This window comes from Callithrix jacchus, chromosome 1, assembly GCF_049354715.1.
Source record: "Callithrix jacchus isolate 240 chromosome 1, calJac240_pri, whole genome shotgun sequence".
NCBI classification, from domain to species: domain Eukaryota; kingdom Metazoa; phylum Chordata; class Mammalia; order Primates; family Cebidae; genus Callithrix; species Callithrix jacchus.
In genome coordinates this window covers 26,800,193-26,825,044 of record NC_133502.1, presented here as the reverse complement: position 1 = coordinate 26,825,044, position 24,852 = coordinate 26,800,193, and the positions used below count along the sequence as shown (strand labels likewise).

Here is a 24,852-nt window from a genome sequence, read left to right as displayed (position 1 = left end):
ATACAATTAGCTTTCACAAGGAAAAGCTTTTCTTAAAAAGGTACTTTCTAAAGACCAGCCTAATACTTTTCAACCCTTCACATTCCCTCTCTTCCCTCAGCATTAAAGTGTCAGTCTTTCAGAAAGTCAGGAAGCCACTGGACTTAGGGGAAACATAAGTTGAAACAGAATAGTCACAAGCAGCAGGGGTGGGCAAGCCAACGCTGGCTTCGTCATGAAGCCCTCCTGGAACACCGCAACGGCCCACGTGCAGTATTCCAGCTGCTTTTGCACTAGAACGGCAGAGCTGTGTAGCTGTGATGAAGACCCTAGAGTCTGCCTCCTTATGGAAAAGGTTTGCCAACCCAAGCAAGAGAGTAACTTCTACCCAAATGTCTGCTAGGCTGCAGCCTGTCATTCAAAATGAAAGAGCACAATCATTCATGAAACGATTAGTACAGCGTTACCCTATAACTTAGGCACAGATTGTCTGTAGCTGGATGGTCCAAGTAAGACATCTTAACACTATCTGAGAATCAATTCTCATGTGACAGCTTTTGGAAACTTTTCCATCAGCAGCAGTGGGTAAAAGAGACAAGGGGTAAATGTTTTTTAACAGAGCTGAGTAATGAGACAAACATAATATTTGACAAAATCATTTTGACAATCCACTGAGTTAAAACTCTGTAAACTCTGTTAGTTCTGGCTTCTTTCGCAGTAAGTCTGACCAGGCACTAACCCTTGTTAAGGACTCTGAGGAAGAGAACGAAAGCGCAGTACCTCCATGTGTCTCTCCAGCTCTTTGAGCAGTGTAGGGTATTTATCCAGGCGCATGAAGGGTTTGCTCAGTCCTGTGGTCAGCACAAGAATCCCAGGGCTGCTGGCACCTTTGGTCTCCATGAACTCCCCCAACTCCTCACTGTGCAGCAAGTGGCAAGAGAGAAGACGTGGTTAGTAATGAGAGACCACGGTGGCTCTCTGATCTCCATGAGCAACAGCCAGGATTTATGCAAGAGGAATGTTGCTTTTAACATCAGGAAGACTCCAGCTTTTATCCCAAATCTGCACTGCTTATCTGGAAATGCCAAATGGGACTCCCACCACCCGAGGGGTCCCGCTGCTGCTCTCCAATGAGCGACAGTAACTGTGCACAGCACAGGATGTATGGGTCTCCGTGAGATCCTTCTGAAGGTGAGGCCCTCTGACACTTCAGTGCCATGCAGATGTGCCCAATGGAAACGTGCACTCAGCCGGCCTCTTCACTCTCTGGGCAGCCCTGGGGCGGAGGCACAAAGACCCTCCTGACTAAAAACCCACCTGTATTCTGTCTTCTGGTTACTTCAGGAAAACACTGCATGTACATTTAAGACCCAACAAACACAGTCATTAATGTAATGACAGAGAAGAGGTTAAATGCAGCACTCGCCCACACGCACTGCTCTTGAATGCCTTCGAGTTCTAGGAAACTAACAGTCTCAGTGACTTTCAATGTCATCTTTAGGACGGCTCCTCAATTTTGGGAGGAAAATACTGAGTTAAGACTCTCTTCCCCCCAAAACTGTCCGTCCTACCCTCTATCTATATTCCCTCCCCTGTCATCCAGGGTCAACTCCTCTCCCCCAGCAAAGGGGTGGGGTAAAAAAAATAAGCTTTCTAATGTAACCCTCACATTCCACTTACTTTCTGCTCATCTTCCTCATCACTCCACCAATAATTCCTGCAGAATTCCCAGAGATAAAATGTAACACTTGCATCGCACTTTTGTGGAAATCTCATTTGATGCATAAATCCCCAGGAGTGGAGTGGAGGGGACAGCACGTGACTGAAAGCATGCTGGGTGCTTAGAGACACTGCTGACACTGCTGACACAGCCCACACTCCCAAGTAGGACCTCACCGAGGGAGGGTTTCTTTGGGTTCTCCTTTTCTGTGGCTGCTGGGAGTTCTAACTTCCTGTCCTTTCACTGCTTTGTTAAAGGCTGCTGCTTCCTTCCAGGGCTTCAGAGGCTTTAATAACAAATAGAAGTTCACAAAATCTTAACCCTTTACTACTGGAGCACACCCAGAACACAGTAACGATCCAAGGTCGTCTTTATTTTTTTAAACAATGGAAGAGAACAAAACATCCACTGAACATGTAGCGTGTTCACCCTGACATGATCTGCTGACAGTTTTTCTGAATGCTGGTAATATCCCTGTGAATGAGTTCTTTCAGGAAAGGACGCTGAAACCCAGAGACAGGAGGAAGCCTGCCCACGGCTGCACAGCCTGCAGCCGCAGTCACAGCCAGAGCCAAGTACACCCTGCTACCAGGTCTCGTCTGTTGTAGGACACCCACACAGGGCCAAACCTGAGCCCCAAATGTGCTTCTCAAGAGGAGAGGAACACCTGGCTCACTGAAGAGGTTTTCTAAGTTCTGAGTTGAAATGTTTGGTGAAGAGTAAGCTGAAGTTAAATATTTAAGTTAGAAAGACAATGACATTTATCTTGATACTACTAAAACAATACTTTTTCCATTTACAGTTTTGAAAACGTGAACTTCTATTTTCAAAAGAAATTATGAAATTTTTTAATAAAACATTAATATAGTTCTTTGGCCTCTTTTAGAAGCAGAAAGTGAGCCTCTGAGCTAAGACCACATGTGGTCTCCTCCAAGCCAATCCTCAAACAAATAATTAGAGCAAATTCTCAAACAAATCTTAACACTCTCTAAGGACCGAGCTCCTCCTCAATAACTGAAACAGCTGAGAAACATCTTCCTCCCATTCGCAGGAAGCAGACATTGCTGTGTCTCATAAAATTAGCAAAACAATCTGGACAGTCTCTGTTGCACTTGTTTTTTTAGTTTCAGGTTGAAAAGCTAAAGCTAATGGTCTCCGATTTAATGTTTTGTATATAAAACCTGATCCTAATTTAAAATTTGATCCCTTCTTTTACAGCTGATGTAATTTGAGCTCGTATAATTCCACTTTTAAGAACTGAGAGAAATACGATTCCAGGACCCTTAACTAAGCTTGTAGCGACACCCCTCAACACTTACCAACTCCTTCAACCTATTAGCCAAAGAGCTCCACGCGGTGGGGGAAACATCTCTTTTTACAACAATACTAACCATCATTTCAAAGACTTCTCACCAGTACTTCTTAAGCACGAATTTTGAGGGGTAATTAAAATTCATATCCTCGCACCCTATGAAGGACACATAGGGCCTGCCTTCCCTACTGCCCAGGTGCCTAGTGAGCGAACCTGTGTTCCGTGAGGACGTTCACTGCAGAAGGGTGATTGGCACAATACGTGAGGTACAGGGTTTTCATCTGTGGCATCAGGTTTAAAAAGCAGCCTCCGACTCTCTGCTGAGCTTCAGGCAACCTGGGGAAATGCGACACAAAGGGAAATCGTCATCGGTTTTTTATTTTTTTTATTTTTTTTAATTTTTTTGAGACGGAGTTTCGCTTGTTACCCAGGCTGGAGTGCAATGGCACGATCTCGGCTCACCACAACCTCCGCCTCCTGGGTTCAGGCAATTCTCCTGCCTCAGCCTCCTGAGTAGCTGGGATTACAGGCACGCGCCACCACATCCAGCTAATTTTTTGTATTTTTAGTAGAGACGGGGTTTCACCATGTTGACAGGATGGTCTTGATCTCTTGACCTTGTGATCCACCCGCCTCGGCCTCCCAAAGTGCTGGGATTACAGGCGTGAGCCACTGCACCCGGCCCCGTCATCAGTTTTACAGACAAAAGGACAACTGCTAATGACAAACATAGCATACCTCTGAGTGAGGAAAACCTTCCTCTGCACCCTATCCGTGAAAACAAGATGCCCTGATCCCAGCATACACGTATTGCTGCCTTGAGTCCAACAGAGAAGGGGCGCCCAGCAAGCAGCTCTGCTGCCAGGTCCTCTCTTGCAGCGTCCAGACTGCCAGGACTGCGCACTGCATCAGGACCAAACTCAGGCCTAAGCTCTTTGGGCAGTGAGACAAACAGATGTCACAAAGCCTTCAGTTTTGCATCAATAAGGAGAATTGTTGAATGTGGTTATTTGGTCTGCAAGTTTTCTACCAAAGTAGCATCAAAACTAACAAAAAATACAAAAACTGCATTTCCCTTCAGGTTAGAGACTGAAAACCCAGCCCACCTAGCAGGTGCCTCTCCTCCCTGGATCCACACCATCCTGACAGTTAACAGGCTTTTCCAAAAAGCATAAACTCAAGAGAACAAAAAGAATGAGGAAGAGATGAGCAGAAGGAGCAATGGAAGCTGCAAAACAGATATGAAGGGTGGCAAGTTGGCACAAGCTGCATCAGGGCGCTGGGCAATGCCGCCTCAGCAGGGGTTTATGCCTAGCAGGGTACTACATGCTCACCTCTCCAGACCTCAGGGTTTCTGGGGTGAGGACACCAGCAGCAACCCGGAGCAAGGGCACATGTGCTGAAAACAGGAGGCCCATGCGAACTCTTACCACCTTCCCTGCACCCCAGGGCATCTTTGCTCCCCAGACACCCACAATATTCCCAAAAGGAGCACATCCTCCTACCCAGGGAATAGGAGCCAGAAAAAAGTGACCAAAACACTAACACCACGGATTCCTCCAGAAAACAAGTCACTAGTCTCAGCTCCTGGACAGCACTTCCAAAGCATTTTCAGGCATGAAAGGACCACAAACACATTTGCCTAAAAACGGGGAGACATGAAGGAGCAAAGCGGAAAAAGGAAATATGATAGTCATTCCACATCAGAATAACAGTTCCTGATACAGAAAGCCAAAAACATAAGCAGAAGTCAAAGACACCATCACATGACTAAGCAAAAAGAGTGCAAGGCACCAGGTCAAAGGTGCCCAAGACTGTCAGCATGGGCCGAAAGCAGACCCAGGCCCCAGACAACAGTGCAGTCATTCCGAAGCCCAGAAACAAAGAAGCAAAGAGCTCTGAGTGAGAAGCACCTTTTCACACCAAGATGACAGAACAGCATGGGGCTCCTCAGTACCACAGCCTAGAGACACCGAAGCACCCCTTGAAATGAGGGGTGGAAATCCCTCCCCCTAACTGTCTCTGTCTCAGGCAACAGTGAACACTCATGTGGATTAACTGCCCAACATGCACTCACTCCTCAGGAATCTCCCAGAGCAGGTACTTAACCAAAATGACAGAGGAATGCAAAAAAAGGGAAAGACAGCAGCATCCAACACAAAGGTGGATGGAGCCCAGGACTAGGGTCCAGGCCTGCAGCTCATGGGGACACTGCTTCTGCTCTGCCATCCCCTCCGATAAGCACGTGGCCTCGGTCCACCCCTGCTGGTAACAGAACACCTCGGACTGGGTAACGTACCAACAACAGAAATGCACTGCCGGCTGGAAAACCGAAGATCAAGGCAGCTGCAGGTGGTTCCCTATGCATCCTCCCAGGGGCAAGGGGCAAAACAGCTCCCTCACAGCTGTTACAAGGGAGCTGATCCCATTCATGAGGGCTCCATCCTCACAACCTAACTGTCTCCAATCCCTACCTTTTAATACCATCCAGCTGGTGACTAAGTTTTAGAGATGATCTGGGCAACATATTCAGATCACAGCATACTCTGGCTCCCAACATGCCATTCAACCCTGCAGGCAGGACCTCAGGCCCAGAATTCCTAGTTCACCTCCCTCCCATCCAGTCTCCAGGTGTCTCCTCAGCACTGCTTTCCGCTCTGCAGCTGTGAAGTGGTGCTGGAGAAAGTCATAGTCAGGAGAATCAGCAAGTCACAAGTATTAGGAAAAATCTCATGTTCGAAACACAGAGTACTCAATTTATGCTAACTTGGTCTTCTCCCTGTTTTGCAACAATTTTTTATTCATTCCTTATTAACTATTAACCGAGGCTCAAAAAGACTGTTCCAGTTCTAATCAATGTAAGAACATTTACTGAGCCGTTACAGTACGTCCTACAGTAAGAGCTGTGGAGACAGAAAAGCACAAGGGATTGACGCTGTGAGCGTTCCGAATCCTGCCACTGCCACCTGCTCTCCTCAGACTCTCAGTCATTCCCAGTACCGTGGGCCTTCCCTTCCAAACTAGACAGATGTCAGTTTTATAAAACGTGGTCTTTGGAAAAGAGGTGAGAGTATACCTCTGCTTCTAAAATGCAGCAATAACATAGGTGCCAAATGTAGTTAATGTGAATAACACAGACAACAGAAATGAACAGAAATGTAAAATGTAGGCAATAAAAATATCCCACACAGGTTCAGGCGGCTGATCTGTGGAAGAACATAACAAATGTAAGTGCTCCCTCCACCTACCCGTCTCTTCTCTGTGCTGGGTAAAAAAAAGACCAACACCCTCCTTCAATATGTAACTTTCCATCTCTGCCTCTCTTAGCTCTCCTCTGATCTCTGTCTGAGCAAGACATGTCCCCACCCTGTGTAATGGAGGAGGCTCATAGAAGCACAACAGGTACCTGCAGGGACACGGAGTTCAGTGAGGTCTGCAACAGCCGGGACCCCGCACAACACAGGGGCCAAGGGTGAGGATGCAGAAGTCCTCCTGGCGGGGGCGGGGCAAACAGACCTCTGCACAGACGGGAAGCTGCGCCACCTGCCTTCTCTGCCATGCTTCTTTGTCCTCAAATTCAATAGCCACTAGCCACCTGCAGCTATTTCAAGAAAAGTTAATAAAATTTTAAAAAAATGAAACTTCAGTTCTTCAGTTGTGTTAACCCATTTCATGAGCTTCACAGCCCCAAGTGGCTAGAGGCTACTGACAGTCATACAGCAGATACAGCACTTCCATCAGCGCAAGCTCTGAACACTAACTCATCCAAGCCATGTTTCCAAATCCTGAATGTGTCATGATTTATTATAGAGCTTTACTGTTTAGCTGATTAAAGCACAGCTGAAGGCAAAGTAAGTTGGCGTTTGCACTGCTGCAGACCCATTTCCAACTGTGAACGGTTAAGCGGGGTTTTAACAGCCTTCAGGGATTAGCCACAGTTCTGTCTACACTTGCAGGATAGTCACTGACTCACAGATGGATTTCAACCACTGCAAGCATGCAGCACCACCACAAGGCACTGGGAGCAGATCAGAAAGAGGGTAAGAAACAGTCTCCTCCTGAAAGTGACTGCTATCATTTTGGGGAATATGAAACAAGTACAAAAGTAAACTGAATGTAAGACAATATGAGTCTCAATGACACGAGCTCCAAACTGCTGCCAGCCTACAGACAAGGCAGGACCCGCCCTTAATCCAGGTACTGGAGGCACACAGGTTTTGAGAATATGACATACTGACATCTGAGCAGGTGATGTTGATGCTCAGGGACACAGTACAGCACTGCAAGAGGCTGGCTTCTAGGATGACAGAACCCTGTGTGCCTCACTGGGAGGACTGAAGATAACTGAGTAATGATGGAAGGCCAAAGGTGGATGAACAAAAAAAGAACACTGCCAGAAATGCGGCACAGGAAAATTATCGGCTATGTGTTACCTAAAATGGGTTAAATTCTCATACTGCAGAAATACTGCTCAGTGCTGGGCCACGATGTATGCTAAGATTTCAACTCCTATCTGGTCCAGTGCCACAGCCCCGATCCATTCAGAAATGAAAATTGAGATAAACTGATTTTCATTTCTGACACTTCATTAATTATTAAAAATTAAGTCGTATTTCAGTATAGCTTATAAAGGAACAATTACTTCAATGTACAAGTGTCTTTTCCTATTTCATTCACGCCCCCCGAGCCGAGGCCCTAGATTTTTATTACCTCTTTCAGTCCCAAACCAATTCTGCAAGAATTTTGTCACTGCCACCCCAGTTTCATGGCTGATGAAGCCCTTGTAATCATTAACTCAGTAGCAGGTAAAGCTCACAGAAGTAGCTGAATCCCAGGACTTGAGCATAATGTGCCACATACACCACAGGTAACGCCGCCTAGGGACCTAAATCCGCACGACAACCAACCAAACTCACAGCAATCACCAGCACAGAGTATGAGTTCACAGTTAAAGGAGAGGATACTCGCCCTGGTTCTCTCTTGTGCTCCACAGGCTGTTCTTCAGAGTGTGATCATGTGCAGGAGGGCACCCCACGGGGGCTACATCAAGGCCATGGACAGCAGGAGGGTGCACGTGGGTCACCAGAGGTGCCACGCATCATGCCAGGTGCTTCCACCAAGCCTCCTGGCAGAAGCAAAGCCATGATCTACAGGTGTGGTGTCACACTGTGTCCATGAATGGTCCAACATCTGATGACAGCTAAAGTCACACATACTCTATTCTCTAGATCTTCACAGTAACAGCAACAGCACAAGGTAAAAGAAGGTACCCGAGGGTTTTTCCCCCCCTCCTTGCCCAGAGTAAAGATGACTGGGTCTCAGCAAAAACATTTGAGAAATCAAAGAAATGCTAAGCGGTTTCCTCCACAACACACTTACTCCTAATGGTATTACTAACTAGACAGGAAAGGTTCTCATTTCAATAACAAGTGATTTCAGATGGAAACTGAGATGCATATGAAGACAGGGCTACGTGCTGGGCTCCACAGACATCTCCAGCCACAAAAACCCAGCAATCTGTCCATGATCGACAGACAGCCTTCACAGACAAGACTTCACAAGCAGCCTCCTGTCCCACTCGGGGTGGAGATGCGCGCACGCGCGCGCGCGCACACACACACACACACACACTCTCTCTCTCTCTCTCTCTCTCTCTCTCTCTCTCTCTCTTCACAAGTAGCCTCCTGTTCCCACTCAGGGTAAGCAGGCAGGCAGGCAGGCAGATGCGCGTGTGCGTGCGCGCGCGCGCACACACACACACACACACACACACACACTCTCTCTCTCTCTCTCTTCACAAGTAGCCTCCTGTTCCCACTCAGGGTAAGCAGGCAGGCAGGCAGATGCGCGTGTGCGTGCACGCGCGCGCGCGCACACACACACACACACAAGCACTCAGGGTAGAAACAGACAGGCAGACACACACACACAGACACACACAGACAGAGCCCCTGTAGCCACATGACTGCTGGCAGGTCCTCTCCTGCTGACTACCAGAAAGCTTCTAAGTTTTCCAATTTATTGGCATACAGCTGTTCACAACAGCCTTCGGTGAGCCTTTGAACTTCTGAAGTATCAGTTTTTAAATCAGAGATGAAAAAGAAAACATTATTTATTTCGATTTTCTCTCTTTTTTCTTACTCTGGCTAAAGGTTTATCAATTTTATTTTTTCAGAAAACCAACTTTTAGTTTTGTTGATCTTTTGTAATATTTCAATTTCATTTATTTCTACTCTAATCTTTATTATTTTCGTTCTAATTTTGGGTTTGGTTTGCTCTTGCTTTTCTTGTTCAGAGGTATCATGAAAGTTGTTTATTTGAAGTTTTTCTACTCTTTGACATAGGTGCTTCCAGCTATAAACTTCCTCTTAGTACAGCTCTTGCTGCACTAAACCCATAGCTTTTGATATGCTGTGTTTTCATAATCACTTGTTTCAAGAAATTATTAAATTTTCTTAATTTCTTCATTGGCCCACTAGTCATTCAGGAGCATACTGTTTAATTTCCATGTGTCTGTATAGTTTCCAAAATTCCTCACTATTGAGTTTTATTCCATTGTAGTCAGAGATAACATTATTTTTGATTTTTAGAAAATGAATATCATTTTTTAAGACTTGCTTTGTGTTTAATATTTATGGTCTATCCTTCAGAATGATCCATGCACTGAAGAAAAGAATGTGTATTTTGAAGCCACTAGAGGAAATGTTCTGTAAATATCTATCAGATGATTTGCTCAAAAGTGCAGATAAAGTCAAACGTCTTCCTGTTGCTTTTCTGTATGAAAAATCTGTCCAGTGCTGAAAGTGGTGTGTTGAAGTCTCTACCTATTATTGAATTGGGGTTTATCTTTCTCTTTGGTTCTAATAATATCTGCTTTATACTCTCCGGCTGCTCCAGTGTTGATGTGTGTTTACAACTGCTATATCCTCTTGCTGAATCCACCCTTTATTATATAACGACCTTCTTTGTCTCTAGCTTTTGTTTTGAAATCTATTTTGTTTGCTCTAAGTACAGCTGCTTCTGCTCTTTTCTGGTTCCATTTGCATGAAATATCCTTTTCCATTCCTGTTTCCAGTCTACAGGCATCTTTAACAGAGGTGAAGTGTGTTTCTTGCAGGCAACAGATCACTGGGTCTTTTTTTTTTTTTTTTAATCCATTCAGCCACTCTGCAGCTTTTAATGGCAGGATTTAGTTCATTTAAGTTCAATGTTGTTTATTCATAACCATGGCCTTACTATTGCCATTTTGTCATCTGTCTTCTTGTTGCATAATCTTTTCCTTTTCCTTCCTGTGTTCCTTTGCATAAAGGTGATTCCCTCTGGTTTTAATTTCTTGCTTTTTATTTTTTATGGATGTATAGTATGTTTAACTTGAGGTTACCGTGGACTTGCAATATCTTATAACCCATTATTTTAAAACGATGACAACATTGATTGCATAAATAACATAACAAACAAGGAAAGAGAAAATAAAAGTTCCACACTTTATCCTCGTGCTTTTTAACTTGTTTCCATTCATATCTTACTGTACTGTCTATGTCTTCAAAAGCTGTAGTTTTTGATCAGTTCATCTATGAGTAGTTTACACACCACCATTAGTGCAATACTGTTCTGTGTTCTTCTGTGTACTTACTATTACCAGTGAGTTTTGTACCTTCGGATGGTTTCTTTTAGCTCACTGATGTCCTTTTCTTTCAGATTGAAGAACTCCCTTTAGCATTTCTTGTAGAACAGGACTGGTATTAATAAAATCCCTCAATTTTCGTTTGGGATTTCTTCTTTATGTCTGAAGGATATTTTTTCTGGATATACTATGCTAGGATAAAAGGCTTTTGCTTTCAGAAATTTAAAAGTCACACCCACTCTCTCCTGGCCTGGAAACTTTCCACTGAGAAGTCTGCTGCCAGATGTATCGAAGCATCTTTGTACGGTGTTTTCTTCTCCCTCTCTCTCTGCTGCCAGATGTATCGGAGCATCTTTGTATGGTGTTTTTTCCTCCCTCTCTCTCTGCTGCCAGATGTATCGGAGCATCTTTGTATGGTATTTTTTCCTCCCTCTCTCTCTGCTGCCAGGTGTATCGGAGCATCTTTGTATGGTGTTTTTCCTCCCTCTCTCTCTGCTGCCAGATGTATCGGAGCATCTTTGTATGGTGTTTTTTCCTCCCTCTCTCTCTGCTGCCAGGTGTATCGGAGCATCTTTGTATGGTGTTTTTTCCTCCCTCTCTCTCTGCTGCCAGATGTATCGGAGCATCTTTGTATGGTGTTTTTTCCTCCCTCTCTCTCTGCTTTCAGGATCCTTTCTTCATCCTTGACCTATGGGAGTGTTCATTGAACGCCTTAAGGTAGTCTTCAGTGGGTTAAATCTACTTGGTGTTTTATTAATATAAAAGTTATCTGTTGTTATCCCTTAGAATACACTTTCTACCCCATGTCTCCCTTTACTTTCTCCTTAAGGCGAGTAACTCTTGGATTTGCCCTTTTTGGGGCTCTTTTCTAATATTTTGTAGGCGCGCTTCATTGTTTTTTATTCTTTGTCTCCCCTGTGTATTTTCAGATAGCCTGTCTGAAAGCTATCTAATTCTTTCCTCTGCTTGATCAATTCTGCTAAGAGACTTTGATGCATTTTTCAGCATGTCAACTACCTTTTTCAACTCCAGAATTTCTGCCTGATTCTTTTATATTATTTCAATCTCTTTAAATTTATCTGATAGGATTCCGATTTCCTTCTTTGTGTCATCTTGAATGTCACTTGAACCTCAGAATAGCTATCTTTGAACTCTGCCTGAAAGGTCACTTATCTGTCTCTCCAGGATCACTTACTGGTGCCTTTCTTTGGCGAGTTCGTTTTCCTGGATGGACTTCATGCTTGTGGATGTCTATCAGCGTCTGGGCAGCATTAGGCATTGAAGAGTTACGTACTTATTGAAGTCTTCACAGTCTAGGCTTGTTTGTACCCATCCTACTTGGGAAGGCTTTCCGGGTATTCAAAGGGACTTGGGTGTTGTGATTTAAGTTTTTGTTCTCATTGCAGTTATAGCTGCATTGAGACCAAATTGGGGCACCCCAAGCCCAGTAATGCTGTGACTCTTGCTGACTCACACAGGTACCACCATGGTGTTCCTGAATAAAATCCCAAAGAATTTTCAATTACCAGGCAGAGATTCTTTGTTCTTTTCCCTTACTTTCTCCAAAACGGAAAGGGTGACACAAGCACCCCTATAGTCACCACCACTGGGACTGCACTGGTTCATACCTGAAGCCAGCCAAGCACTGGATTGCACCCAAGGCCTGTGGTAACCACTTCCTAGCTACCGCCTATATTTGCTCAAGGCCCTGGGGCACCACAATCTGCAAGTGGCAAAGCCAGACAGGCATGTGTCCTTTCCCTCAGGACGGCGAGTTCCCCTCAGTTCTGGGCAGGTCTAGAGAGGCCTTAAAATGTTAAAAATAACATCCAGAGCCAGAGCCTGGAATCTGAAACATCAGGAATCTAGCCTGTGCACCATTCTACTGCAGTTGAGTATTACTTGTGGCACCCAAGCCACAAGAAAAAGTCCTTCCCACTCTTTGCTCCCCTTTTCCATAAGCAAGAACCTCTCCCTGTGGCCATACCACCCCAGGCCTGTACCAAGTGCTGCCTGTTTATCGCTGTTGTTCATTCAGGGCCCAGGGGCTCTTCAGTGTCTGTGGTAAATGCTGCTAGGCCCAAGACTCTCCTTTCAGGGCAGTGGGCTGCCCTCTAGCCCAGGGCAGGTCCCGAAGTGCCATCTAAGAGCCAAGGCCTGAAACCGGGGGCCTGCAAGAGCCCACGTGCTGCTCTACCTCACTGTGGCTGGGCAGGTACCTGAGCTGAAAGACAAAGTCCCCTCTCCTTTTCTCAAGCAGAAGTCCCTCCCTGTAGCCACCACAGCTGGGAACATGCTGGGTCACACGTGAAGCCAGCTCATCTTTGAGTCTCACCCAAGGCCCATGGCGAGCTCTGCCTGGGTACCACTGCTGATTACTCAGGGCCCAAGGGCTCTTTAGTCAGCAGATGATGAATCCTGGCAGGAACTGGGTGCTTCCCTTCAAAGCAGTGGGTATGTCTAGAAACGTCATCCAGGAGCCTCGGGGCACTCTGCCTGATGCCCTCTCCTACTGTGGCTGAGCTGGTATCCAAGCTGCCAGACAATGTCCTCTTTACTCTGCCCCCCTCTACCGGAGCTGCAGGCTGCACTGCCTGTGGTCGGGGGAGGGTGGCGCAAGGCCTCTCTTGGCTGCCCCTGCGGATGACTCACTAGGGCGAGTGCCCCTAGGGCCACTGGCTCAGAGCCCCAGCACTACACCAGGTCTTAGCAAGGACTGCAGTCCCTGTGGCCTAGACGTTCCTTCAAGTTTATTTAGAACCCCAGAGCATTTTAGCCCTCAGTGGCTGGGCTTGCCAGAATTCAGGTTCCAACTGCTGGGACGGGTAACCAGCCTTCTCGCTAGAACTGGTCCAAACGCTACTTCTGTGGGAGCTGGCCAAGTTCTGCCCCATGTTGCTTTCCACTGTGACAGGGCAGCACTGAGTTCCAATAAAGAGTCCCACCACCACTGAGCCCTCCCTCTCCAAAGCGCACAGGTTTTGTCTCTGCTACACCACTCCTGCTGAAGTTCAGGGAGAGGTACTATCAGCAATTTAAGACTGTCTTTCCTACCCTCTTCAGTGTTAGAACCAAGCACTATGATCACTCACCCCATTTCCAGTTCTTATCAAGGTGTTTCTTTGTGTGGACAGTTGTTCAATTTGGTGTTCCTGTGGGGAGGACAATCGCTGGAGGTTTCTATTCGGCTATCTTGCTCCACACCTCCTCCCTGTTACTTGCATCTTAGGCTTTATAATTAAATTTTGAACAAATCAATACATAATATTTAACTAATGTAACAGTTAATTAAATACTTATAAACCCACTGGGTATTTTCTTTGATACACTGAAGCCCTATCATATACAAGGCAACAAATGGGAACTCACTCTACTGATGTCTGTGACAACACTGAAAGGCATCCATCACTAAAACGAAATCAGGACGGACCTGCAAACGAAACGCAAGAGACAAAGGGAAGGCTGTACTAGGAACTGCAGTTACTGGGACTGGAGGGTTAAGTAGGATTTTAATTAAGAAGATGAGAGGAAGTGAATCCAAACAAAGGGAATAGTTAAGGAGAGCTCCGTGGGAGGGAAATCCTACTTTTCAGCCCCACCAGGGAACAGCAAGAAAGGCTCAGGACCCAAGGCCTGAGCACAGAGGCTAAAAAGGGATGTCCCATCTGTAGAGGGACATCTGTAGATTATTACAACTTTGGAACCAATCTATATTAGCTGTTTCCAAAAAGCAAAAACTGCCACGATTTTAACAGGACCTATGCAAAAGTCTCAAGGATCAGCTGGCGAAGCTGTATACAAAGAAGCGAAGGAAGAGGCGTCACCCGGTTTCCAGGTTGAACCATTTCAGCACGGCCAGTGCTGGTGGAGAAGCCAACAGAACAGGAACCAACCAGAAGTCAGAGTCCAATTAGGTTACTACAAAGACACCAGGAAAACCCAGGGGACCTGAATGACAGCATTCAGGACGGGTCAGGCACAGAACAGGTAGCTCAGCAAGTGACTCCAGGTGGAGGAGAGGGAAGAGTTAAAGATATGCCAAAGGTTTCTAGAAAGAATCAACAGGTGAGTGATAAGAGAGAGCCTGAGCGGGGGGGGGGGGGGGGGGGAAGGAGGAGACGACGACGACGACACCGCCGGATTCCTGAAGCAGGCTGACTGAAGGTCTCCATAGAGATCGGCACCAACACGAAAAGACAAGCGAGAGCTGATCCGGAAAGGCCAAGTTCAGAGGCAGGAGCCAGCAACTGACCGTGACGCTGAAAGACCAGGGATGGTGGAGACCACACTGCATCAAGTGAGAAGCAGAGCAGGCTCAGGACAGAACCTGAGTGTGGGCAGGGAGAACGTGCCACAGGTAACCCTCTACAAAAGGAGGCATGGTGGCTAAAAACATCCAAGTGCCCACCCATGGTTCCAATCCCTGGGCCTCCCCACATGCCATTTATAAAGCTTCCTTAATCATCAAAAACATTTCTTTCCTGAACGTTTACTCCATTTCTCCATCACCTTCCAAGTGAAACCTTCCTGCCTTCTTTCATTTATGCCGTAGCTACAGCCTCCTCCGTAGCTGTAACCTGCTAGTCAGGTAACTGATAAGTGTAGGTTAAGAATAAGATGAAGCACACATTTTGCTGTTTTCTACCATTCCAAATATAGGTATTGGTGGGCTTAACCAGCTGGTGGTTAAAAACAAGTGGTCTCCAGCTAAAAAGCATCCAGCTATTTTAGGAAAAAAATAGTAATTAAAATATCCACGTTAAAAATAACAGGCAGACAATGAATGAAGTATCATAGCAATGCATTACACCATTCATGGAGTTCATGAAGTCATTCCCTACTTCCAACCTGACTCCATACCTGGCCAACTGCCTGCCTGCCAGACATCCCCGACACTTCAGCAAAGAGAAAAGCAGCACTGAAAAGAAAGCACCGTCACCCCACCTTCCACAAAGAAATGTTCCCCAGTTAAACACAGTCACAAAATGTCCCTGAGTCTAAAGGCAGGCAATGAAATGAATGAAGACAAAGCTGCGGGGGGCGGGGGGGGGTGCGTGATGTGAGGAAAAAGAAGTCCCTCACTAATGTGAGAGAAAACAGATCTTCTCTCAGCAATGCCAGCCAAGCTCACTTAGGGCCCTCCAAAGCCAGTGTGAAGTAACATATTCACAACAAAAGTTACAAATCAGAGGCTGGAGGACCTCAGCTCCAGGCACACCAAGCAGGTCCCTGAGCATTTGCAGATGGCTCTGTAAGTACCAGGCCACTCCCATGAGAGTCCGGGTAGGTGACACCAGCCCCCCTGCTTTATAGACACTGAGACAGACATGGGCAAGTAACAGGAGGCAAGCGAGCAGCAGAGCTGTCAATCCAAACGTAACCCTTAGCTGGGCAACACCTCTCCCACACATCCAGCAGCCGGGTGGGAAGTCTGCGGCTCCCAGTCTCTGCTGCCAACCTCCCCTGTGACCCCAGGGCTGGCCAACTGCCCATTAAACATCTCCAACAGAGATTCAGAGCAACCCCAAAGGGAACTCAGCACCTTATCCCGAACCCCCTTCTGAGCTAGCCTTCGTATGTTAGTGGCACCCATATCCTCTCAAACAAGTTGACTCAAAATCACATTTTTTAAAAACTATCACCAAAATAGAAACTGAAAATTACAAACATAGCAGTTAACAGATCAAAAAGCAGTTCAAACAAATATGCTGAGAATTTAAGTCTCTAGAGAAGAAAATCTTTCTCTTGATGTACTGTCTCCACTATCACCTTACAGAAAATTCACAACATATTATTAGAACTACCTGAGTAAAGGACTGGACCAGTCCTTTACTCAGGTAGTTCTAACTCACCCTTTACTCAGGTGAGTTCGGACTCACCACCTTGCCCTCTAATCTCACAGTTCCCATGAATCAGCATTATCATGGTTCAACTTTAGCTATAAAAAGAGCAGGTTTCCCTTGCAGTCCTCCACAGGTGTGGCATTCTGTAATCTCCCAGACAGCCAGAGAACACAGCAGAACCATCAAAAACCTATGTGAAACTCCACAAGAAAAGGCATCCCAGGTATCCCATGGTGGCTTAAAGCACAGCCAGGATGCTCTGAGACATTTTAACTATGACAACTGGGTTGCGGAAGGTCAGCAGGTGGCCCTGAACGTCACCAAAGTGGGGCCAAAGTAGCACAAAGCACCTGGATCAGGGGAGGCTAGAGAATGAGGTGGGAAACGTGCCCAGAACACTCAAGGAGGAATGGAGAAATGGGTCGAGGAGGCCCCAAGCAACACTTACACACACGCCAAACAGCATGACTTAGCACCCCAGGCTTAGCAGAGACTCTGGGGTACAGTGGTCCAGGCACCCTCACAATTTCAAGAGCTGCACATCTGAGACAAGAACAGGGCAGATCCTGTCATCTCCACTGTTCGCCAGCCCATGTGCGTCAAAACAGAGCCGGAGAGTTACCGGGTATTTTAGTATTTCTTTAGGGGAAGTATTAGAAGACCACTGAGTCATCATCAAAATAAGTAAGAATAAAATCTGGTACAACAAGGATGTTCCATAAGAGGAACATCTTCTGAGGTCCTATTTTCAACAGAATTCAACCTTCTTTTTTATCATAAACTAGAAGCAAATTCCCAACATATGAGTTTTATTTTAAAAACTTGATTAAAAGATACCAGTAGATTCCAAGACTTCATTTTCCCACAGAAGCAATTTTCTACAAGCCTCTGTTTCACATTCCCAGACTAGTCCAAAGACTCTTTAAATCACACTGAAACAGGGTCTACGGTAAATCATCTAGTAGAGGGAATTCTCCAACACTTAGAATAATAGTGTGAAGGAAAACTGTATTTCAAATGCTATCCTGAGAGAGCACTCACTATCTTATCTCTCTCTACTACACGCTTTCCTCTCCCCAAGTGAGGCAGGGGCCCTGTCCCCAACAGGAGAAGGGGGCCTGGCCCTGGGAGAGGAACCTAACTGGCTGTCTCACTAGGGTTGCCTTAGGGCAGCAGAGGGTGGGGTGAGAAGCTGCCAGGCCTGGGAAAAGCACTGCCAACTCAAAGAGGTGGAACTAGGAGTCAGAGACTCGTAGAATTGACCTTTCACAAACCTTGAATGAAGACAACCTGTCTCCAAATTTGAGTCCCCAGTTACCAGTGGTGTGACCTTAGGCAAGTCCCTCAGCCTCTTAGTGTCCTAACTTTCTTATCCTTAAACACCTGCCTCAGGGGTCCTTTAAAGGATACAATGAGTTAATAAGTGAGAAGTACCAGGAACACTAAGAATTCAATAGATAGTGGGTCTGTACATGGAAGTTCACTGCACACCTTGATAGGAAGACAGCCAACAGGTGAGACATGAGCTGCCATTAAGGCACTATTTAAAAAGCTCTCCTAAGGACACTACCATGGTTGGAATTCTTCCACGGCTCTCTTTTGCGATGCCTTTTTTGCACATCTGCAATCATTCAATTTGCGGCAACACATAATGTCCTCTGTACTGGACAACCAGGAAGGAGGAGCCTCTGCCTGTGCTATTCACACCTGCCCCATACTGAGGTCAAATGCCACAGGCAGGCTCTCAATCCTGGCCCTAATTATGCATGTGTTCTCTCAAACTCCAAAGCTTAGAGATGCAGATGGCAACATCAATAATAATTATGTTCGGGTGAAAAGTTTCTTGGTGGCTTTTCAATCTGTCCTATTCTATAGTTTCTGGGCATTTCATAATGAGACTTTTATGCCATCTAGGCCTCTCCCCCCAATGCTGAGCAAGTCACCCGCTGTGGACCTTCCAGGACCACACAAGGACCTCAGGAGGGCAAGGCCCCAGGGCACTCCTCCCACTTTGGAAGTATCGACTGCAATGGCAACCACAGAACAAAGAGATTCCTTTTTGGGATAAAAGAATGCTTGGAAAAAGTCATATAAGCTACAAAATAATTCTAGGCATAGGGTCATTCTAGGGGAAAAAATGAAAACAGGAGAATGAATGAATGCATGCATGCATGCATGCATGCATGCATGAGTGTATGTGAAAGTGGCAACCCACTTCCTGGTTCAGGGTGGTTCCGGGAGAAGTCGCTGCCTAAACCTGCCATGTATCCCAGAAGCACTGACTCCAACGCCTAAGCAAAAAAGACTCGCTAAGTCACTTTCATAAATGCTTCCACAAAATAACTACCGAGTGGTTATCAGTCAGTGACTTTAAAGGTCATATATATTTTTTATTCAACATGGAAAAGAATCCCAACAAAACTCAACACCCTCCTCTCTGGAGTCTCTGCGTCCTTCTGCCCTCCGCCTCACCCAGACCACTCTTCACAGAGCAGACAGTTCCTTTTACAGAAGAACGCTGACTGTAATACTGCCAAGCCTCAAATCTATCAATGCCTTCCAACTACTCTTGACAGTCACCTAAGATCCAATCAAAGGACTCCAGGCCCTGATCTCACTGCCCATCTGTGCTCCTATTGTTCCACTGCTCTGCGACCACAGGCTCAGCCACGGCCAATGCCCACCACAGGGCAGTCTCTCCTGTCGTATTAGATAAAATGTCCCCGGTTCCTGGCAAAGAGCTCCCAAAGCCACTGGAATTTCCTGAGTGACAGAAGGGTCTTTTGTTACCCATCATGAACCCCTTTCTGTCATACCTGAGTCTATGCTAACAAGGTACTCTAGGTCAGACCCCAGACAGCTTACAGGGTGCAGGCTGGGTGCCGCAAAGACTACCATGATCAGAGGAACTTTCGGCCCCACCCGACCACCTGCAGGGAGGACAAGGGGGCTGGAGATCGCAATAATCAGGAATATCCGGTGATCTAGTCAATCATGCCTACTTAACAGAGCCTACGTTAGAAGCCACCAAGGACAGGGGCTTGGAAAGATTTGAGGCTACAAAGCATGGAGGTACTGGGAGGTGCTGTACCCAGGGGGCCTGGAAACTCCACTCTCATCCCTCACCTTACGCCTTTCTTCTATCCATCACATTCTGAGTTGCATCCTTCATAATAAACTGGTACCAGGAAGTAAAGCACTTTCCTGAGTTACATGGATCACTCTAGCAAATTATCAAACCTGAGCGGAGTCATGGGAACCCTCAAATCTGTAGACGGTCAGGTAGGGGTATGAATAGCTTGGGCACCCCATATGCAGTTGGGTTTTAAATGTGGCAGTTCTGTGGGAGACAAATGTCAGAATAGAACTGAACCCTGGAAACTTAGTGTCAGAGAATCAAAGAAGTGCCGACGTGAGAAAAAACCTTCTCCTCCCGTTTTTTGCCTGGTTACCTCCATTCGCCCCTCAGTGCTCAACGATCTTTCCCTCAAGTTTGCCTATGGCACCTGACTTGATTTCTTTCATAAGCATTTCCGAAATTGTAGCCTTCTAACTATTCACACAATTTTCAATTATCTGGCTCCCACACTATACAATAAGCTGCACTAGGACAGGGTCTGTCAGCAGCCCGCCAGCATCAGGCATGCGGTGGCCGTGTGTACGCAGCACTGAATGCATGCCTGAGAAAGGCACTCTGGGCAAGCTGGGGACCTTCCAGAAATCACAACCTCCCAACACAAACCACAGTGTGCCGCTACTAATGCGGCACGCTGCACGAGGGAACGTAAGGCAGACTGTACTTTCGTTTTGAATCGAGAGCCGAGACAAAGCATGATTTCAAGGAGCCCTGCAGAGCTGCTGGAAGCAAGAACTGTGATTTGAAAAGCTATGAAAGGAAACGGGTTCTCTAAATCTGGCTATAGTCAAGTTACTCCCATCAAACTGTCTCACCTACAATAACATCAAAAATTTACAAAAATAAATAGAAAGTGACTACCTAGAGGCACTCCAAAGTAACATGAAAGGTAACAGAATCTTGGGACACAGACTCACATCGCTGGGGGAAGTGGAGCCTGGGAACTGAGCTGTGCAATACTGCCTGCCTTTTGTTGCCAAACGGACAGCTGTCATTCCACAACCCTGTGTCATGGCCTCATCCACAAGCCAGGTTCCCACAACTACAGAAGGCCACATAGCTTCCCAGATGGCCTTCCTCACAAAGTGCTCACAGGAGATTTCTTGTGATCCCCTAAATCTATCAGAACATACACCCCCACTATAAACTAGCCCAAAAACCAAGTTCTATTGTATCTCACCCTGGCAATGTCAATTACCGGCTTGTCTTCATAGTTACAGACAAGGACAAAAGGAGCAGGAATCATCCTTCCTGTGAGAGAGAACCCTGAGACAAACGCACAACTGACTTTCCTCTACTCCCTCTTTCACAGGTAAAACACAGGAATACTGAGGCTAATCTGAGGCTCAACAATGTCAGCATCTGCCTCACTGTCTCCCCAGCCTCCCTTTTTCCCCTCCCGCTTGCTCCTTCCCCTTCAAATACTGAAGTTCTCAAAGCCCCCTTTGGAAAAAGCACAAATGCTCCTGTTATCTGCCATATCCTCAACTGCAACTACATAAACCTCTAACGATTGAGACCTGCCTCAATCACTTGTTAGTTAACATCAGGTATACTCTGGAAAAGAATGGACATTTTGAAAAAAGAATGGGCAGGGCACCTCGTGCTATCTCAACTTTTAAGCTAACGGCAGCCAACTCTGTTGTGTGGAATGGTTAAAACTCCAATAAAAATCCACAGGGTTTGGTTCAACTGGAGCTGCTGCAAGTTGGGAGAAAATCACAGTGAGTGTGAGCCAGAATTCTGTCCCTAAATTCTGCCCAAATCTCTGGCTGATGGCAGAAAGAACTCGTGCACAAGGCCAGCTACAGATCAGCTGAATCTAAAATAAGTGGACTGAGATCTGAGCATCTGCCAAGGGAGAGCTGGCAATTCTGACCAAGTTAAATGCCTGTCAAACAAACAAACAAATCAATACTCTTCAGGCAAACTGAACATGACCAAGAGTTTCCAATCCACAGTAAACAGGACACAATTCAGAGTCGCTAGAAATAAAAAAAATCAAGAAGACGTAACCCATCCTCACAACAAAAGACAATTAGCAGATGGGACCTTAAAGGAGTCTAATTCTTGCTAAAAGATATAAAGACAAATATTCCTGTAGTGAATGAACAAATATAAAATCTTAGCAGAGAACTAAAATTTTTAAGTGAAACAAATTCTAGAAAAAAAAAATTCTCAAACTAAAGACTTGTTGCACGGGATGAAGGAGAGTAGAGAGGTGGCCAGTGAACCCGAGGGCATGGCAGACGCCATTCCACCTGAAGAGCAGAGGGAGACCAGGTTAGAAGGCAGTAAACACAGCCTCTGAGACTTTACACGCTGGTGTAAATGGTCTCCATACACGTAGGTGGAGTCCCAAAGAAAAGCAGAAACATATTTAAAGAAATAACGTCCCCAAATTCCCCACATTTGGTAAAAAGATAAATTTTCAAGTTTGAGAAGTCAGAAAACCACACCCGAGACAATCACCATCAAGATGCCAAAAACCTAAAAACTAAATTCAACTCTAGAAAACGGGCAGGGGAACAACCATCTGAAACTGTACTGATCAGAATATAATGAAGGTCACCATCAGATACAATCGCCAGGCACAGTGAAGGCCAGAAGACAGTGGAGCAACAAACACCCTTCAGGTGCTGAAACAAAAAATCTGTCACCTAGAGCTCAGTATCCAGCAAAAAAAATCTTCGGGAATGAAGGCAGCAATTTTCAGACAGCAAACTCTGTGATCACTTTTGTCAGTAACAGACCTGAATTACAAAAAAATAAAAAATAAAGTGTTCCTCCACTTGATAAAAAATGACAACAGATAGAAACTTCAATTTTCATGAGGGAAGACAGACATCCTACGTGGCAAAGATACCAAGAAACAAACATAGGCCTCAGAACACACAGGGAATGGAGAGGTCAGGGCTAGGTCGAGGTCCCAAGGGAGAAAGCACATCTCAGGTGGAGTTGGCCAATTTTCTATCAAAAGCAAAGGAGTAAATATTTGAGGTATGTGAGCCACTGTTTGTATCACAACTCCAGTGCCGCCACTGTAGTACACACACAGCCGTTAACAATGTGTGAATGGACAAGTTCAGCGTGTGCAGTGAAACTTTATAGAAACAGGTGGCAGGCGGAATGTGACCCAGCGTATAGTTTGTCACCTCCTGGTCTAACCAACAGGCAGCTGTGAAAGGGGCTGGACATCTAGGAATCAAGTCTGTGTAGAGATGAGAAAATCAAAAGAAATAATTCATATGAAGGCCAGGCGTGGTGGCTCGCTCATGCCTGTAATCCCGACACTTTGGGAGGCTGAGGTGGGTGGGTTCATTTGGGGTTAGGAGTTCAAGACCAGCCTGACCAACATGGTGAAACCGTCTCCACAAGAAATCTTAAAAAAAAAAAAAAAAAAAAAAAAATTAGCCGGGTGTGGCAGTGCACTCCTGTAATCCTAGCTACTTAGGAGGCTGAGACAAGACAATAGCATGAACTCAGAAGGTAGAGGTTTCAGTGAGCTGAGATCGTGCCACTGCACTCCAGCCTGAGTGAAAAGACTCTGCATCCCAAAAAAAAAAAAAGAATGAACGTGAAACTGCTATACACACACAAATATATGTATATATATATATATCATTTGGTAAACTGTAAAGTGGTACAGAAATTTGACATACAGAACAAAAAGACGAAATTAACTGTCTTAAAAACGGGAAACAATGAAAATGTCAGAATATTCATAATAAAAAAGAGAAATAGCTAAGAAGGAAAACTTTGTCTTGTACGTTCCATTTCCCTGTGGAACTCTAACACCTCGCATACATGTAGCATAAATTTGAGAAAATTGGTCAAACTAATACCTAAGCCATAATGAATTCTTAGATCATGTAAGGACTAAAGCCTTAGTGAACAACACGTGGCTTCCAGCCTATTACTTTACTGCCCTTTATTTCAGCTTTTTAATCAAAAAAGTGAGGATAATAATTCACAGCGTTAATATAATGCCCAACAGAGGTACTACAAACTGTACTTTTTAAATGTACTGTGACAACTTTTAGACATTATCTACAGCTAATGAGAAAAATGGAGGCAAGCATTTACTTCCACTTTTAGCACAATATGAACTCTTACAAAGACTTCAAATGATTAGCAAATCAAACCAAAGTGATTCCAAAACTATTCTTCCATGGTCATGTAAATAATGCCACTTTACGTAAACAAAAAATGCTATAAAAGTAAAAACAATGGCCTACAGATTGGCTAAAAGTATAGTCTGAAGTTCTATAGAATATTCATTTTCTGTTTCTAAAACATTCTGTTCCTCTGGCATTCAGCGTTCCTTGCCATATCGACAGTCCAGTATAAAATGCCTTGAAAAAACCTCAAAGCACAGCCAAAAAGTTAAGGGAACAAAGTATTTTCATCATGGTTGGTAAAGTGTCACAGATTCAAAGAATTAGTGGCACAAAAGGAAGGCCACTCCATCACCAAGTTCCAAACCTAAAAAGACACAAGCTGAATGAAAAAACAGAGACCAACCAGAATCCAAGGGAATCATGTACTGCGGTCTTTCCTGAGGGTTACATAAATGACGATCAAAGACAATTACAAAAAAAAACTGTGTCGGCTTTATCAAATCCACAAGTAAAGATCACCTGGCAGATTAGTAAAACCTAAAACTTTCCATGCACACAACTGTTTGACGTCACCTGGCAGGAAATTAATAAATACCCTTTAATACCTGATGTAAACAAAGAACATAAAATAGTCACACAGAAAAAAACCGATGGCTGATCATCCAGCACAGGCCTCCGTCCCTCCAAAGGAAAATTTCAGAAAAGCAACAAAACCTCAAAGCACATTATATTAGGCTGGTGCAAACGTTTTCACGGTTTTTGCACTGTTGAAATTTGCCATTAGATACTGGAATACGTTCTTAAATAAATGTGATTAGACATCACTTTCATGCGTATTTCTAGCTTTACGGTTTTTTGCTCATGATCTGGTACTTGCTGTTTATTTTATGTTTTAGACTACAGAAAAGATTAGACAAAAGGTAAATCTGAGCAATTTTCTTATTCCAGTTCAAAATGGGTCATTACGCAGTGGGGACAATTTGCAAGATCAACACCGCACCGGCCCAGGAACTGCTAACAAACGTGCAATGCAGCGGGGGTCAAGGAGTTCTGCAGAGGAGACGAGTCTGGAGGATGAGGAGCGCTGTGGCCGTCAGAAGCTGACGACGACCAACAG

General features: G+C 45.2%; 1 protein-coding gene across 16 annotated transcripts in view; it reads right to left on the bottom strand.

The window, feature by feature from the left end:
* Positions 1-24,852, bottom strand: part of ARHGEF7 (Rho guanine nucleotide exchange factor 7) — a 181,236-nt gene that overhangs the window by 30,366 nt on the left and 126,018 nt on the right. For all 16 annotated transcript variants that reach the window (XM_035294224.3, XM_035294248.3, XM_035294229.3 and 13 more), the window contains 2 exons: positions 3,225-3,347; positions 760-898 (listed from right to left, as the gene is read on the bottom strand). In XM_035294224.3, coding sequence (XP_035150115.1) covers positions 760-898; positions 3,225-3,347 — 262 coding nt within the window. The remainder of the gene's footprint in view (positions 1-759; positions 899-3,224; positions 3,348-24,852) is intronic.